General features: G+C 42.4%; 1 protein-coding gene across 3 annotated transcripts in view; it reads right to left on the bottom strand.

Annotated features, from left to right (window-relative positions):
* The window catches only part of ZNF532 (zinc finger protein 532), a 139,085-nt gene that overhangs the window by 19,239 nt on the left and 101,456 nt on the right, over positions 1 to 18,390 (bottom strand). For all 3 annotated transcript variants that reach the window (XM_011949306.1, XM_011949311.1, XM_011949302.1), the window contains one exon: positions 16,316 to 16,597. In XM_011949306.1, coding sequence (XP_011804696.1) covers positions 16,316 to 16,597 — 282 coding nt within the window. The remainder of the gene's footprint in view (positions 1 to 16,315; positions 16,598 to 18,390) is intronic.

Here is an 18,390-nt window from a genome sequence, read left to right as displayed (position 1 = left end):
CGTGTTAGCCAGGATGGTCTCGATCTCCTGACCTCGTGATCCGCCCGTCTCGGCCTCCCAAAGTGCTGGGATTACAGGCTTGAGCCACCGCGCCCGGCCATACACAGACTCTTTCTAGTATTTATTTCCACAAATCAAAAGACAAAAGAAACTAATCATTCCTTTTAAAGATAATTGCTGTTTTTATCAGATCAATAAAAAATGTGTTAACAACATTAGAAAGTAAACAAGCAAACACAAGTGTCAAAACAGCTAACAGACCTAATGATGACAGGTCACTTTCTCCACAGTCCTAGCCCCAGATCATATAGAGACTTTCCAACTGCCTGAATGACCACTTTAATAAGGTCCCACCAATACGTATAATCAACCATCATATCTGAAGGTGTAATAGAAAAAGGGTGGTGCACAAGTGACCCCTTGGAGTGTCCCAGGAAGGTGCTGTGTACCCAGGAGAGAGCCCAAGCTGCCGGGCAGCCATGAAGATGCTCCTCTGTGCTCCATGTCGGTGTTGATGGTGGTGCTGCAATGACTGGTTTTGAGGACACATGAAGAAAGGGTATGAGAAGTGGAGCCCGTCTTCCTCCCTGAACCACCCTTCCAACTATATATTAATGTGGACTTGCTGGATTTGGCGGACTGGACAGAAATTTCCTCTGTGCTGGTCTCACCCTAGGTCCCAGCTCTCCTCCTGCCAAGCAGTAAGAGTGTGTTCTCACTCACAACTCAGGGTGGCTGCGGAAAAGCCCACACCCCGAGGCTCAGGCACAAGGGCTAAAGTGCTCTGCAAAAAGTCCTGCAGTCCCTCTGGGTCTGAAGTTTTCCCAACTTAAAACTAAAGCGAGCGAGCATCACCTACCTCTCAGTTACCTTCTGGTGCTGTCTATCTTACAAGTCCTTATTCATTCAACCATGCCCGGGAATGGCCTCTTATTTCCTTTGATGTCCCCACCTGTGGCTAAATTATTTTCTAGTTGTTTTGGGTTTCAAGGTAATGTCAATTTACAGACGGAATCATGTCCTAAATTCTTAAAATCTGAAAATCTGGTTTGCCAATTGGATTAAGGAACACATTTTCCTAAAGAAATTACAAATGACAGTTGCATTCTAGGCCAAGTCCGTAACAGCCTCACCAGGCACTGCAGTAGAATCACAACACTGGACCAATGCAACAAAGCACCCTTTCTCAGCACTGATTCAATGAAGTCACCTAATATCAGCGCAAATCTGGGTTCTTCAAGGCATGAGAGATACGAAACTCCTCCCTGCCCCGCCACCCCAAGGGATCTCTGTCTATGCTCTGCCTGCCACGGATTCCAGGGACAGGGAGGGAACCCTGGGTCCCAAGAAGGGACTTCAGGTTGAGAGAGGACAAGGGAGAAGGTTCAGGAAGGCACTGGCCTGGGTCTGCAAGAAGCCAAGGCTTTGCCATCAGTAAGCTTCCAGATATGGGAGCACCACAGTGAGACAGCAGAACCCAATCTCCAAGCCAAAAGGAAGAGAGGGGCGAGGAGCTAGACTCGCTGCGGCCATGGGCACTGGAAGCCGAGCTGGAAGGAAAGTGCTTGCCTGTGACAGTGAGGGAGCTTAGTCTCTGCCTATGGGAATGTTTTTAATCCGAAATATTTTTGGCCAGGAAGTCCTGGTATATTCTCCCAAAGCACACAGAGACAGGCACCAAGTCTCCTATTTTTCCTGTCTCAGCAACAGCACCAGCCCAGTGTCAAGGGAGCCTCTACCTTCTGGGCCCCTTAGAGATAAACAGGAAAAGCCAGGGGAGGAAATATCTTCCTTGGCCTCTAAAATAACAGCAGCCCTGTAGGCAATGAACTACAAATGTCTGAAGTATCTGTAAACATCTTAGTCACTGTGGTGTTCTTAAGCACCACGTTCTAACCCGTTATTGCCTGCATGCCTTGCAGGGTACTGACTTTTCAGAGACGAGTACCATATGTGCTATACTTCACGCGCAAAGATACAGCTTGGTATCCACGGCTCAAGTGCTGTAAATGATTTTTTCTAACACATGTTTAATGAGCCTGCACTGAACCACTCCCCTTCAGCCAGCAATTCTGGCCAAAGGCTTGCAACTGCCATGCAGCAAGGTAGAAGGTGCAAATCTACAGTAATAAAAAGTGGTGAGAGTAAGTAGCTACAGCCAGTCCTCAGCCAAACTGAGGTCTGAAGCAGCCTCAGCAACCCAGCAGGCTATGGGAGACCGAATGCCGTGCATTTCGATTAATTCCTTCCACGGTTTTTACTGAGCTCTGACTCTAACTTGCCAGGCTCTCCATGCCCTTGAGGAGATTATAATCTGTTGAACAACGGCAGAAAAAAAGGTATGGTGGAGGCAGCCACAGGTGCGCGGAGGGGTGCACAGCGGGCAGAGTGGGGATGGAGAGACCTGCTGGCCACAACTAGCTCACAGGCAGGCAATGCGGCAAGGAAAGGCATGTCTAGGCAAAAGGAACAGAAAGTAACAAAGACAAGGAAGAATGTGGCATGCGTCAGGAAACTGCAAGCAGCTCTGCATTGCTGGAACAAGCATCGGGAGGGGTCCGGGGGAGGAGGGGTGGAAAAGGAGGCAGGGTAAGATCATGGAGGGCTCCAAGGCTGCCTATGACAGTCACACTTCCAAGAGATGTTCTGGCAGCTGTGTAGGGTCTATCAGGGAAAGCTTTGTTATCTGACAATGGGTTCTGCTAGGGACCCTCCACTGGGACCACCAGTCCCTAAATCCTAGCAGACTTTCATAAAGAAGCCCAATGACCTGATTACTGGACTCAACACCTTTGCCTTACTATTACTTTGTGTTAATAATCTCATTGCACATCCTTCGATGTGGGGTTTTTATACTTAATATCCAATGGGATGTACATTAATATAGTCTCATGCAGTGTCGTGAGAAAAGGTGCACACCATAACAATAAAAAGGGTTAATAAAGCCACAGCTTTTTCCTCAGACCACATAATGGGACATACATAAATACACATTTATAGCCCTTCAACCTTGTTTATAGCAACCTCGGGTGAGTTTACAGAAAAATGCCTCCGACAGACAGACATCTGACTGGGGTGCCACTGCACTCCAGCAAAGAGCACATATTCATAAGAACTGGAAAAAAAAAAAAAAAAAAAAAGGAAAGAAAAACACCCTTTTCTGGCTATATACAAGATGTGGACTAATATTTTACAGTCTTATTTGTGTCACATTTTCAAAACAATGTGTTAGTCTGTCTTGAAAGGATTTATTTTTCTGTCCCTAATGGAAAAATAATCAGTAAATTTTAGAAATGGAAACTGGTCACTCATCATTTCATTTTCTTTCAATTTAAGAGGGCAAACCTTATGGTTCCTTCCTTGTATCTTTCAGTTTGTTTCAGTTCAAGTGAAAATTGCCTGGTACTGGGGCAAGCTTGGGGCTTTCCAGATTCTTGTTCATGATCCAAAAATAAACAGGTTTGCTAAAACACATAATAGTTATAAAATATAATTTAGAAACAAATTATAAATACCAAGGCAAGTAATTTTAAGATAAACATTTTAAATGAAAGATAATAACCAAAGTAAAAATTCATGGTTTTTCTAGCTATTCTTAAAAATATGTAACACCTAAACTGAAATTATTCTCCAATCTCATCTTCCTGTTAGGCAGCTTTTATAAACTCTCCAGCATTAAGAGCAAAATCCCCTAAATAGCTTATCTCTCAGCTTAATCCCTTTATAGCAGAACTTCTCAAGGAGAAGAGAGAGGGTAGGAGAGTAGGAGGGAACGTATGTGAGTGTGAAGGTAACACAATTATCTAGAGAAATTTAAAAATAGACTTCACTCCTACCCAGGTCCTACCCACTTCTCCACATCACAAACCCCCACAACCAGACTCAAAAAAAAAAAACCTGATTCTAATTGTGCTCTCTCCCTTGAGAGCCTCTGCTTTAAGATAACTCCTGGAGTCAAGAAGGGGCCTCTCTCTGGTGCATTTCTCGATTTTCGAGACTCTGCAGGAAGAGGCTCTGTCCCTCATGAGGTTTAGGCCCTGCTACAATCCATGCAGCCCCCGGATATATCCCAGGCAACTGCTAAATTCAAGCCACTCTAAAACATTTCATAATTCTGCAGGAAGATTTGCCCAATTAATTAACAACACCATGGTGCTGTTAACAGCAACTGCAAGTAATTCCAGTAAAGCATCAGACTCCAGCTAAGGAATGTAAAACCACGACACTCAGTCTTCCAGAACTACACACATATGTCCAGTTAACGATGGCATAACCAACTTTAACCAAGATTGAACACCTAAATGAAAATGACTACATCAAAAGCAGAAATAAAAACTGGATGGAAGGTCATATTTGCTAACTGTCCCACATCTATACTGAAAGATTCAAGGAGACTAAAATTAGGCAGGTTTTGAAATGTCAGCTTTCATGCTGTGCAAACCGCGGAGTCTGGGCTAGAAATCTGCTTCTGCCAGGCTGCAGAGCCCCGGGGTAAGTTACTGAACCTTTCTCAGGCTTCATTTCCTCACCTGAAAGCGAGATTTGTAACTGTCTCCCCTCAGGAGCCTGCTGCAATGAGGTAGTAAGTAGGGTAATCCCTCAGACAGGGTTAGCCCCAGCATCCTTAACACCCCACCTTCCAATTTAGCCACGAGCTACCAAAATCACCAGTAGTTCAATACGTATTTTAATATGCTCTGAACCAAATATTTTCAACATTCCTTTTACAACACATTTATAGCCTTACATTAAAAAAAGTTTTTATTAAATCAAGTGAAGGACTTTAGAAAACTACATATAGTAAACCATATTAATAAAATATCAAATAAACAAAATATAAATTGTAATAAAAACAAAGTTAGTACTACAAAGAATTATAGATGTATATAGTATAAGAAATATATATTATATATAAGATATATATAATTATACATAAGAAAAATATTTAGAATATAATAAAAGTATAGGCCGGGTGTGATGGCTCACATCTGTAATCCTGGCACTTTGGGAGGCTGAGGCTGGAGGATCACTTGAGGCCAGGAGTTTGAGACCAGCCTGGGCAACAAAGACGGACAACTCCCTCTGCCCCCAACTCCCTACAAAAAAATGAAAATCAATAAAAATTAGCCGGGCACAGTGGTGGTCACCTGTAGTCCCTGCTACTCAGGAGGCTGAGGTTGGCAGACTGCTCATGACCCAGAGTGTGAGGTTGCAGTGAGGTATGATCACGCCACTGCATTCCAGCCTGGGTGACAGAGCGAGACTCTGTCTCAAAAAAAAAAAAATATATATATATATATACACACACACATACACACACACACACACACAAACAAAATATCAATTCCAGTGGCCAAAACTGATGCCAAGTAAGTTTCATAAAGCCAGCAGTGATGTACATTTCTAGCATGAATATACAAACTCTAACTTATGTGCCTTTTAATCACATGTGACACAAATGCAGAATCAAGTGAGAAGCCATCATTCTCCAACAGTTAACCAGAGAGAAGAGAACATGCAACTGATTTAAAGATACTTCTCCTAAAACCTTGAGATCACAAATAAGTTCTAAGCCAAAAAAGATAGGAGAATCTTTTTTTAAAAAAATTTTACCTGTTGCTAGGGTAACAGGATTTTGGCAGGAAGTCAAAGTCGACCTAGCTAAAAGATGAGTTTTAGAAGGATAAAAATCTATTACCTCTCTACATTTAGATTAAATAAGAGACTTTGTAGTAAGGCATGCCTAATGATAACAGGATGAACTCTAACAGAAAGAATGAAAATGAAACCATCTGGCAATGAACTATGCAAACTAGATAGTATTTCAGTATTTTTATCCCCTTAACTAATGGCCATCACCACAGTACGGCAGGAAGACAGAAACAACATGGAGATTAATGTTTTCTTTATTTCACAAAGTTCTCTAAAGAAGTTTCAGGGAGATTAAGGGGGGAAACTACGCCCTACCACACATTTCATACGCACGGCTCGGTTCCAGGTTGTGTGGGTGAGCACTTCTAAAAATTTTTCTTTTTTTTTTTTTTTTGGAGACAGGGTCTCACTCTGTTGCCCACACTGGAGTGCAGTGACAGAACTACGGCTCACTGCGGCCTCAAGCCCTGGGCTCTAGCAATCCCCCTGCCTCAGCCTCTGAAAGTGTTAGAATTACAGGCGTGAACCACTGCACCCGGCCAGGTGGGCACTTAAAAAATTTATATACATATATACACATACACACACACATACTTTTCTTTTAAACACTGTGCAAGTGCGAGTCTCTGCGAAGCTCCACAGTGAATCTGACTAAGCATGGTGGTCCCAAACTGGGAAATCCAAGCTGATTGGCTTGCAATTCTCTTCAAAGTAACAACAGCAAACCTGCCTCGGTGACCTGCTCATCTCTCCACACTCTGATCCTTTCATTCTCCCACTTTCCTTCACTGCCACTGCTGTCTTTCACCTACATCTCTGAGTGAACTGAAAGTGAATTTCAGAATGGAAAAGGCTACATAATAGCAAGTATTCCAAGTCACCAAATCACATTAAGACATCCTAAAATCATTTATAATCAGGCTTTAAATTATATCGAACAGACTTATGGCCCAGCTATTCCTCTACTTACTAATGCTGTAATCTCTAACGTCCAGAGAGTTGTGTCCCCTGCCATCACCACCAAGAGTGAACATTGGGTCGAGTCTTTAAACCAAGAGTGAACGTTGGGTGGAGTCTTTAAACAAATACACTTGAGATCAACCTTCCCCAAAACATAAACTCAGCAAAGGTGTGTCGGTGCTACAGCAGCCACACAGTGAGGGCTGCAGCAATGAGCGTCAGCAGCAAAGACAGGTGCGCGGCAGATCCCAGGTGCTAGGAGTGCTCCCGGCCCTGCCGCAACCCCGGAATCACCTGGAAGCTTTAAGAATGCCAGGGCCAGGGTCCCATCCCCGGTGATGCCAATTAGCTGGTCTAGGGAGCACAAGTGTGCCGGGCCGTAAGCTCACCAGGTGATTCTCGTGTGCAGCCACCGAGTCAGGCTCACTGCTCCCCCTGGAGCCTTCCTGCGGACAAGGACTTCTTCCCAGAAGTTCTGTTTTGATCCACAAATTAGATTAACTGTAAAACCAAATGCTTTCTACAGAGACTTGGTTAGTCCATGGAATGACTTTTAGACTGTGACTGGTTTAAAATACCCACCTCACACCAGCAATGGCTACTACATGGATTACCACTGGTAGTTTCCTTTCATTCCAGTGTCCGAGGAGAAAGGTCACATTGGCCCTAGAATCCATTTTTTTTTCTTTAGAAGCAGTCTCGCTCTGTCATTCAGGCTGGAGTGCAGTGGCGCAATCTCGGCTCACTGCAACCTATACCTCCTGAGTTCAAACAATTCTCCTGCCTCAGCCTCCAGAGTAGCTGGGACTACACAGATGCCTGCCATCATGAGGTGGGGTTTCACCATATTGGCCATTTTGGTCTCGAACTCCTGACCTCAAATGATACACCCACCTCAGCCTCCCAAAAGTGCTGGGATTACAGGCGTGAACCACCATGCCCAGCCAACCCTAGAATCCATTCTATTCCATTCTTTTACAAGTGAGCATTTGGCCACTACCCGAATACTTCCAGCAACAGGTAGGCAGACATTTCACTCACGCATGGCCCCAGCTGGTCTGGAATTCTCACATGCTGGTCCTCACACAGAGGACATCTATCTGAAGACAGCTATCAAAGCTCCCTTTCACCCCAACTTCTCTCTTCCTCCTGCCACTGTTTCTAGATTCTCAGCATTCTGCTTACCCTCCTCTGCTAGTTGTCAGCATCCATCTTAAATTGGTGCAATGGAACCCTTCCCACCGTTTAGATTCACCGTGGCCACCTTACTGCAGGTGGCAAATAGTATTTGTCATTCCGCCTTTGCGGTACATGGGGGAATATATTTGGGGCTGCTCACATAGTTCATTCTGGCCAGTGACATGTGTTGTGCATCACATCCAGAATGACCAGCGTGTAAAGACTAGGCATGACTCTCCAGTCTGTTTTTCAGTAAACCTACGTTGAGACAATGGGGCTGAAAGAAACAGCCTTGATCACTGAGTTACCGGTGGAAGGGATGACTGCCCCGGAGAAATGCAAACTCTGCATAGCAAACTCTGTATGTGCAAGAAATGAACTTTTATTGGATAAATCAATGGACTTTGGGGGACTGTACTGCCACACAGACTAAGCCGGTAGTTCGCAAAGTATGGTCCCAAGATGAGCAGCATCAGCATCAGCTGGGGCTCGTTAGAAATGCAAATGACCGGGTTCCATCCCAGACCTGCTGAATCAGAAGCTGTGGGGTGGAGGCCAGCAACTAGCTGAACAAGCCCTCCAGTTAATTCTGATGCACACTCCAATTTGGGGAACCGCTAGCTAGATTATGGTGCCAAGTCAAAGGAAGGGTGTTAGCTTTCCTTGGTATGAATGCTACCTCAGCAGCCACAAAAAAGGATGGGTTGTAGCAAGATAGTCAAATAAAGACAGAATACTTTTTCATAGAACTTAGCTAAGCCATATCTATCTCACATAATATCTATCTACTTTTATTTTTTGTTGTTGTTTAAGTGAAAAGCTCTGCATTTAAGATCTGCCTTGTAAAATCCCTCCTAGCTTCTCTTCCTATAATCAAGTCATTGATAGAAAAACTGAGGAAAATCTGATCCGAGATGGAAGCTTTCTCTCCAACAAGGCAGTGAGCCATGAGCCAGCTATCCATGCAATATTTCATCCAGGCCCTCCTGCACTACACTGTACAGTATCAAAACAGACAGAATCTGTCAACAGTTTTGCTGAAACCCAGTTTCTGTCCAGAGGGTTATTCCACCTACCAACTGGTCCCTCTGTAAAGAAAAGGAGATTTATCTGCAATCACATGTTTTTAGTCTTCGCCTAGTTCTTTTCCCCGGTGTTCAGGCAGGAACCAGCTACTTCACCATCTGTTCTCTGAAATGGCTGTGCTCAGTAAGTTCAGACAGACTTTATTATCTGAAATCTTCAGAATCTACGCAACCTTCTCCTTTCACACAAGCAGGATATCTGGCCACAGCTCATTCTCCACGACATGCATATATTTGCAATCTTCTTTCACCCCATGTAAAGATGGAAAAGTGGCCCAGTGCAACGGCTCACACTTGTAATCCTAACACTTTGGGAGGCCAAGATCAGAGGATCACTTGAGCTCAGGAGTTCAAGACCAGCCTGGGCATCAGAAGACTTCATCTCTACAAAAAAAAATTTTCAAATCAGCCAAGCAGGCCGGGCACAATGGCTCACGCCAGCACTTTGGGAGGCCAAGGCAGGTGGATCGCCTGAGGTGAGGGGTTCGAAACAAGTCTGGTCAACCAACATGGCAAAACCCCATCACTACTAAAAATACAAAAGGCCAAGTGGAGTGGCTCATGCCTGTAATCCCAGCACTTTTGGGAGGCCAAGGCAGGTGGATCACGAGGTCAGGAGTTCAATAACAGGCTGGCCAACATGATGAAACCCCGTTTCTACTAAAAATACAAAAATTAGCTGGGCATGGCAGTGTGTGCCTGTAATCCCAGCTACTGGGATGCTGAGGCAGGAGAATGAGGCTTGAACCCAGGAGGTAGAGGTTGCAGTGAGCTGAGATCGTGCCAGTGCACTCCAGCCCAGGCAACAAGAGCGAAACTCCCGTCTCAAAAAAAAAAAAATTAAAAAAAAAATTAGCCAAGCACAGTGGTGCCATGCCTGTGATCCCAGCTACCTGGGAAGCTGAGGCAGGAGGATTACTTGAGCCAGGGAGGTCGAGGCTGCAGTGAACCATGACCATACCACTGTACTCCAGCTTGGGCAACAGAGACCCTGTCGAGAGAGAGAGAGAGACACAGAGAGAGAGACATACAAACATATAAGACAGACAGACAGATACAGATGGAAAAGCAAACTTATTTAAATAATTGGCTAAACCATTTCTTAGAGGCTTGCTGTCATTCTGGGACATCAATTCACCCTTAATCACATTGATTCTCTTTTCTTTTGTTTTTCTTTTTTCTTTTTGAGGTGCAGTTTCGTTCTTCTCGCCCAGGCTGGAGTGCAGTGGCACAATCTCGGCTCACTGCAACCTCTGCCTCCTGGGTTCAAGCGATTCTCCTGCCTCAGCCACCTGAGTAGCTGGGATTACAGGCGCCCGCCACCATGCCCAGCTAATTTTTGTATTTTTAGTAGAGATGGGGTTTCACCATGTTGGGCAGGATGGTCTCGATCTCCTGACCTCGTGATCTGCCTGCCTCAGCCTCCCAAAGTGCTGGGATTACAGGCGTGAGCCACTGCACCTGGCCCTGATTCCATTTTCATTGGAGAAAGCAAAGCAGGAATTAAACAGCTTTGCCTTCTCTTGGCCAAATATAAACATAACTTTCCTGAAAACAATGACCTATGCCTGTCCTCTTTCTTCACATTCTATAAAATGTCTCTATTAAATATACCTTCCAATATTTGAATATATTTTACAAGCTTTGGTGCATTCTAATTTTAACTCAAAGCATCTGATAAAAATCCATTAATAGCCAAATAGTCACTACGTCACACTAAATAACTGAGGAGCCACTTTGAAGCTTATTACTTTCTTCTACCTACCATTTCCCCAATTATAGTTTCCCATGCTAAGTAATGATCAAAACACAGATATAGAACCTCTTTAAAATATGTTTGCTATCATTCTCTAGAAAAAGATCCAGGCTCCCAGAAGAAATGGTTGACTGCAGGGCTAGGGCAGGGAAAATAAAAGATGAACCAGGAACATACTATGACACCAGAAAGTCCTCAGAAAGGATGCTTGTCCAGAAGACATAGGGGCCAACTGAAAGCAATTCCCAATGGCCACATGTAGGACCATTTAAGCAAAAATAATAATAATAATAATAATGATGATGATAGCAATGGACTCCAACCCACTGGATAAAATAAACATTCATAAATGCATAAAGCTGTAAATATAAAACTGAGCTCATCTTTGCAGTGGAGTTCCAACTAATAAATGCAGAAGAAGTGATGGAAGTAGAAAGTCAACATTAAGGACTGTTGCAGGCAAGAATAAAGAATGGATGTTCAGATTAGTGAGTGAAAAAATGATGAGAAACAGGTTCTATGCATAGTGTCAAAGCATCTTCCCACAAGATTAATTACAAAGGGGAAGCAGGAAGTTACAAGGGGGATTTCTGTGGTTAGAAAGCTAGTTAGGTACCTGAACCTAGACTGGAACTTGTGTGTATCTGTGACTAACACAAAGCCCCTTCCCATATGTGCAAGTAACAATCCAAAGAGAACTGCTTCAATCAGTGACCCCAGAGATACTCTGCAAGGCACAATGCCGTAAACCATAGAAGACTGTAATAATAAAATGGATATACAACTTGCCCTCAAAGACTTCACTGTTTACAAGGACAGCTAAAATCTGGCCATAACAAAACAGTAATACCAACTTTAGAAAGCGCAATAAAAATTAGACAATACATAAGCATTTGAGAAAAAACTTCAAAAAGAGAAATTGATCAGTTTTTTACTGCTTTCTGTATATAGAATTTCTGTAACAAGAACTTCTTAAAATGCTGCTGCTTTAACTATTTTTCTTTTTTAAATAGCGAAAGTAGTAATTCAGCAAATTGTAGGTTTTAAGATTATGCCTTTAATATCTGAATAATATGCACTGAATATCTGTCAATTTTTTAGAAAGTATTTGACTTGATATTAGATTACAACAAACAACTGGAAAAAAGTTTAAAAACCACTGAAAGTGGATACTGACAATTCTTTTTTTTTTTTTGAGACGGGGTCTCGCTCTGTCACCCAGGCTGGAGTGCAGTGGCCGGATCTCAGCTCACTGCAAGCTCAGCCTCCTCAGTAGCTGGGACTACAGGTGCCCGCCACCACGCCCGGCTAATTTTTTGTATTTTTAGTAGAGACGGTGTTTCACCATGGTCTCGATCTCCTGACCTTGTGGTCCACCTGCCTCGGCCTTCCAAAGTGCTGGGATTACAGGTGTGAGCCACCGTGCCCGGCCCTTTTTTTTTTTTTTTTGACACAGAGTCTCGCTCTGTTGCCCAGGCTGGAATGCAGTGGCACAATCTCAGCTCACTGCAACCTCTGCGTCCTGGGTTTAAGCAATTCTCGTGTCTCAGCCTCCTAAGTAGCTGGGATTACAAGGCGCCCACCACCATGCCTGGCTCATTTTTGTATTTTTAGTAGAGATGGGTTTTCGTCATGTTGGCCAGGCTGGTCTCGAACTCCTGACCTCAAGTGATCGCCTGCCTGCATTGGCCTCCCAAAGTGCTGGGATTACAGGCGTGAGCCACCATGCCCGGCCAGTTCTGAATCTTAAAGACAAAGCTACTGAATATCTTTACTTAATAAGTGGAACTGTATACAAAATACTTCTTTTTAGTAAAGTTCTGGATGGGAACTGAGAAGGGGAAGAAAGGTCAAAAACAATTACTGAAACCAAAACAGCCATTTAAAATGAGTAGCAGTGAATTATAATATTTTGACATAAACTTTTAACTTATGCCAGTTAAATTTACTCCTAACCTGAAATATTTACTCCAAACTTTATCAAAATAATAATCATACTAGAAGCAATAACACTAAAGTAATGACTGTACTGTGGTTGGCAGAATGCATTTAGATTATTCCTCAAGTTATTATATTTTATATATATGTATTTTAGGTCATAATTATGATACTAAAATCAAGTATACATTCAAAGTTCACTGGTTCAGAACACTGACATATTTATCATAATGCATAATAATATTTCATTGGGTAATCCAATACATTTGGATCTTTCCAATAACTTCTGGGCTGGTGGAAGTAAAAATGTATTCTCTCCTGAGACCTTTAGCCGAATACAATTTTTGATCCCTTATATGTGTAGAGCGTATTTCATATTGATATCACATCTTAAGCCCATAAGGATTAGAGAATACTTATCACCTCATATACAGTTCTCTAGGTACTTAAGCACAGGACACTGGAAGATCACTAAACATGTAACCATTTTAAAGAAGAGAAGGTTAAGTCTAAGAGGAGTTAGATGTCTTCCAAATTAGAACTCATTCTTGGTCTATTAATTCAAGAAATACTTTTCAACTAAAATGGAGACACAGATGTGGGTGCTATCTATATATATACTGTACACGAGTAGCAAAGTTATAAGAGTGGTTGAATTTTCCCAAGAGAAGGTTAAATGTTTCTAGGACAGCAACCTGATGGGTGTTCCAGTAATGGAGAGAGAACCCAGGAGAGAGTGGTATTCCCAATAAGGGTAGAAAATGCTTTTAGAAAGAACTTCTAATCATGTGAAATACTGCTGTGAGGTGAGTGGAGGTAAAGACAGGAACACGTCCAACAGACTTAACAACAAAGGGGTCACCAGAGAACTGGGTTCAGTGATAAGGTGGCAAGCCCAGGGTAAATGGGAAGGAAAGATAAAGACAGCAAGGTGCTCGCCTGGTTGTCTGAAGGAAGACAGAGAAAAGACAGCACAGGGGCTTTGAAGTCTGGGCGACTTGAGTATTCTAGGAAAGGAGAAATGAATGGAGATGGGTAAAAGATGCTTGTAGAGGGGTGTTTGGAAGTGGGTGCTCCAGTATGATTTGGCGTGGTGGAACTCTCGCATTCAACACCACCCATTTCACTAGCTTATGAAAACGCTCCTCCCCTCTCCTTGCCCACTCATCTCCTTCATTCTCTCAGGAGGCTGAGGGAACAGGATTGAAACTACAATATAATCTGATGTGCCTTATTCCAAAGGCAGGGCCTCAACTCCTTCAAAGCTAATCCTAAAATCCTACTAAGCCAAACATTTCCATTCTGATGAACATCTCCATCAAAACCAAGGGCACAAGCATGCACACACATGTAATTCAGAGTGGGATCTCTGCGCAGGTCCAGAGCAAAGTCTTTCAATCAGTGTTACATTTCATCCCACCAACTTTTTTGAAATCATCTCCTCCTCTTATATCCTAGATCTAATCATTATCTCATATGTAAGATAAAGATAGTTTTTTTTAAAAAGGAAAAGAGTTCTGAAATGTTACAAGATAGTTACAGAAATCTCATGAAATGAAAGGACTGGACTACCGGATGATGACGAAGGCCAGCTCCTGTTTGACTCTTATGCAATCTGGTAGGGGTGCCAAGTGAAGACTCCCTAGAACCACCACATCAGACTCTGACAGCACCCCTGGCAGTGTATTTATACTGTAGATTATTAAAGTATTGCTCCTTAAAAACTACCCAGTATTTACAGTGAACACTGTACAATGCTAGCAGGAAAGCCTAAGATTAAGATGATTAAATAAGCAACGTGCCACTAAAGCCAAATATATTCTGTAAGTAACTACTTTTTATATCAAGACATACTGTAGTGAGACCAAATACAATACAAACATCTTTTTGCAATTTGTGAATATTGTGATCCAGCCATGTTCACAGGCCATTTGGATAATCACAGAGTAAAACATGTCAGTTTCATGAGTAGCTCAAACAAGTAGTACAAATAAATGAGATTACAGAACAGTTCTTAGCACATTTAATAGAACAAACTTCTCAAGGATGTAGTGTATACTAATTACAAAACAATTCCTATGTACTCTCTATAAAGGGTCATATGCATGACTATTTTGTTCTATTGGCTTAAGTTAAAGCAGTAAGATGACTTTCTTTAAAATGTCATGTATCTGAACCCATTAATCAATCTCAGTATTAGGACTACAAATGAGACAAGCTGGTATTATGTTCCTCATGATGAAATACAAAAAAAATACAGACCTATGACATATTCTTTTGGTGTTTTTTGGTTTTGAGACAGGGTCTTGCTCTATCGCCCAGGCTAGAGTGCAGTGGCATGATCATGGTTCACTGCACCCTGGAACTCCTGGGCTCAAGTAATCCTGCCTCCCAATGTGCTGGCATCATAGGCATGAGCCACCATGCCCAGCTGACATCAGCTTATCTAAAAAATTCAAATCTAATCAAAATTCCAGGAATATGAGATAAAGAGGAACAAGTTAAACGGTGTCAAAAAGTAGCAAAGTCTGGCTGGGTACCATGGCTCATGCCTGTAATCCCAGCACTTTGGGAGGCCAAAGTGGGTGAACTGCCTGAGGCCAGGAGTTCAAGACCAGCCTGGCCAACATGGTGAAATCCCATCTTTACTAAAAATATTAAAAAATTAGCCGAACGTGGTGGTGCACATCTGTAATCCCAGCTACTTGGGAGGCTGAGGCATGAGAATTGCTTGAACCCAGGAGGCAGAGGTTGCAGTGAGCCGAGATCATGCCACTGCATTTCAGCCTGGACGATAAAGTGAGACACTTTCTCAAAAAAAAAAAAAAAAAAAAAAGTAGCAAATTCCATGTTGGTTCCTAGTGTCAACAAGTTAGAAAAAAAAGTAGCAATTACCCAAATCTAGTAAAGTGAGGGACAACCTATATATAGGATAAACAATCCAATTTTTCTAACAAATCAACCGTACATTAAAAAATAAAATGGAAGGAGGACTACGTAGAAAAAAGAATGACACAACAACCAAATGTGATATGTGGACTTTTTGGATCCTGACCATAACAAACCAACTTTGAGACAATCAGGAAATGTCAATACAGCCTAATATTGTATTTAATACAGTATTAGATAATACTGAAAAATAATTTTGCTAATGTTATTAGGTCTAGTCATAAGTATTTTTTAAATTTCTTATCAGTTGGAGACATATACTATTTAAAAGAGAAAGGATATACATATGTGACTCAGATTTTTCAGCGATTTTGAGTTACAGACCTTCTACTGGAAGTAAAAGGATGTGGTTCCTCTTCCCACTACCAAACTCAAGGAAGAATCATGTAAGTTACACAAATGCTACCGGCAGTGTTCAGCATTTCCACTGTCTTTCTCTGCTCCTTTCTTCCTTAGCTGGTACAGGGATAGAGGTAAATTCAAATGCCTTTAACCTTGGTTTACTATATTTCTCTTTCCTAAGCTATAAACATGAATGTGGTAGGTAACTTACCACATTCATGCACACCAGTCTGGAGGAGTGCATGTGAAGGCAATGACTAGGAAAACTAAAGACTGAAGGATTTGGAAAGGTCCATTTTACAGATAAAGAATTGAGGCACAGAGACACCAAGTGATTTTTAAGGTCACACCACTAATTACTGATAGAGCCAAGCCAAGAGCCCACATCTTGGAAGCTTGCCAGTCCAGTGCCCTCTCTTGCACTCACCCGGAGCAGCTTTCATTCTTTACTGACCTTCCCGTGCTCCTTCCTCACGTGGGATATGTACACATCTCTCTGCATGAACAGGCGGTCACACTCCCAACACGTCCACCCAGGACTGGCCACTTTCTTGGTTTCCATGGATTTTTTCACAGGAGATGGAGATTTCTTTTCCAATTTCTCTTTCCCATTCATGGATTTGGTGTCCTCTTTGTTCTGATTTGCTGAATTTTGAGTTGTAGGCTTAATGCTCAAAGGCAAGTTTATACCCAAGTTTGGAGGCCCTTCAATACTTTTCAATGTTCCATGCATAGACTACATTATAAAAAGAAAAGAAATATCTATCACAAATCACAACACTACAAGAAAGCACAAGTATGCTATCTTAACATGTAGTACACATTTCAATACCATTTTATATTCATTCAGAAGTATTTCTTAATATATAAAGAAAAAAACCTAAGCTAAATATACACTTCAAAAGAGATAAAAGTCTGTTACAAGTTACATATTTCTCTTTCCAAACGCTTTTTAAAGGCTTATATATTTATACCATTTTAAAATTCTTTAAAGAAAGACCTCTGTATTGAACACAAATTAATCCTGGTACTTTATCCTCCTGTAACATCCCAGAGTGAGGCCTCTCTACAACCAACCATTTCGGAACAACCCTCTCCTTTCTCATCAGCCTGGAAATGTTTAAATAGGCTAATACATTATTAGGAATTCAACTAGAACAAACTGACTTGAGCAAACATCTAAGGTCAACACGTTAGTAAATAGCAAGCCTTTTACTTTTCACGCCTTTCACATTCTTGGAATACTTGTAACAATCTGGGTTTTTGCTGGGTTTTGTCAGTAATTTTCATCTCCTTACACCTATCCCGACCCATCCTTTCTTACTGATAGCAGCCAGGCTTGAGAACTACACACATTAGATACTCACGTCTTTTTAAACTGCTTAGCTATCTATTTTCATCAACATAATAGCCACAACAGCCATGTTCAACTTAAACTCACTGGATTTCAAATTTGAAAAGGGTAAAATTAGTGCAATTTGATTCTAAAGACCAGCTTACTTTGGTTTTTGTTTTGTATTCTAAAAGCATGGAATAAAAACAGACGGATGGGGTGTATGCAGTGGCTCACGCCTATAATTCCAACACTTTGGGAGGCCAAGGCAGGAGGATCACTTGAGACCTGGAGTTTGAGATCGGTCTGGGCAACACAGAGAGACCCCATCTCTACAAAAAGATTAAGAAATAGTCGGGCATGGTGGTGCATGCCTGAAGTTCCAGTTACTCAGAAGGCTGAGGTAAGAGGACTACTTGAGCCCAGGAGTTCAAGGTTACAGTGAGCTATAATCACGCCACTGCACTCTAGCCTGGGCAACAGAGCAAGACCCTGTCTCAAAAACTAAAAACAAAAACAAAAAAAGAGGGTGGAGGAGAGCAAAAAATAAAATCTTTGCCTCTGTATACAATATACAATTTATCTTTGAATAGGGTCGTCTCTTCTTACTAGCAGTCAGGCTTGCAGTCAAACCATGAATTCCTGAACCTAGAGAAAGACAACATGAAAAATCTTTCCTAAGAGGCTTTCCACACATCCGAGTTTCCCTGGGTCACAGAAACCGACGCTGAAAGATCTCAGCTCCACATTCCTTCTTGGATGTTTAAGCCAGCCATCCCTTCAGGACACTCTCCATCACACTTTTTCAAGGTAAGGTTCTTCACTAAACAGTGCCAAGAACTAGCTAACCTTCTTCAATACCATTTTCCCCCAGAGGGAAACAGGGGTTCTATCATCTTCTCATTGGCTGAAGTCTCAAGGTCTACCCAAACAGGCAACAGCGCATAAACGAGGGGGCTGAGGAGGGCCAGGCGCAGTGGCTCACGCCTGTAATCCCAGTACTTTGGAAGGCTGAGGCGGGTGGCTCACGAGGTTAGGAGATCGAGACCATCCTGGCTAACACAGTGAAACCCCGTCTCTCCTAAAAATACAAAAAATTAGGCCGGGCGCGGTGGCTCAAGCCTGCAATCCCAGCACTTTGGGAGGCCGAGACGGGCGGATCACGAGGTCAGGAGATCGAGACCATCCTGGCTAAC

Source organism: Colobus angolensis, unplaced genomic scaffold (genome assembly GCF_000951035.1).
Source record: "Colobus angolensis palliatus isolate OR3802 unplaced genomic scaffold, Cang.pa_1.0 Scaffold108, whole genome shotgun sequence".
Taxonomy (NCBI): domain Eukaryota; kingdom Metazoa; phylum Chordata; class Mammalia; order Primates; family Cercopithecidae; genus Colobus; species Colobus angolensis.
This window is presented reverse-complemented; position numbering and strand designations above follow the sequence as displayed.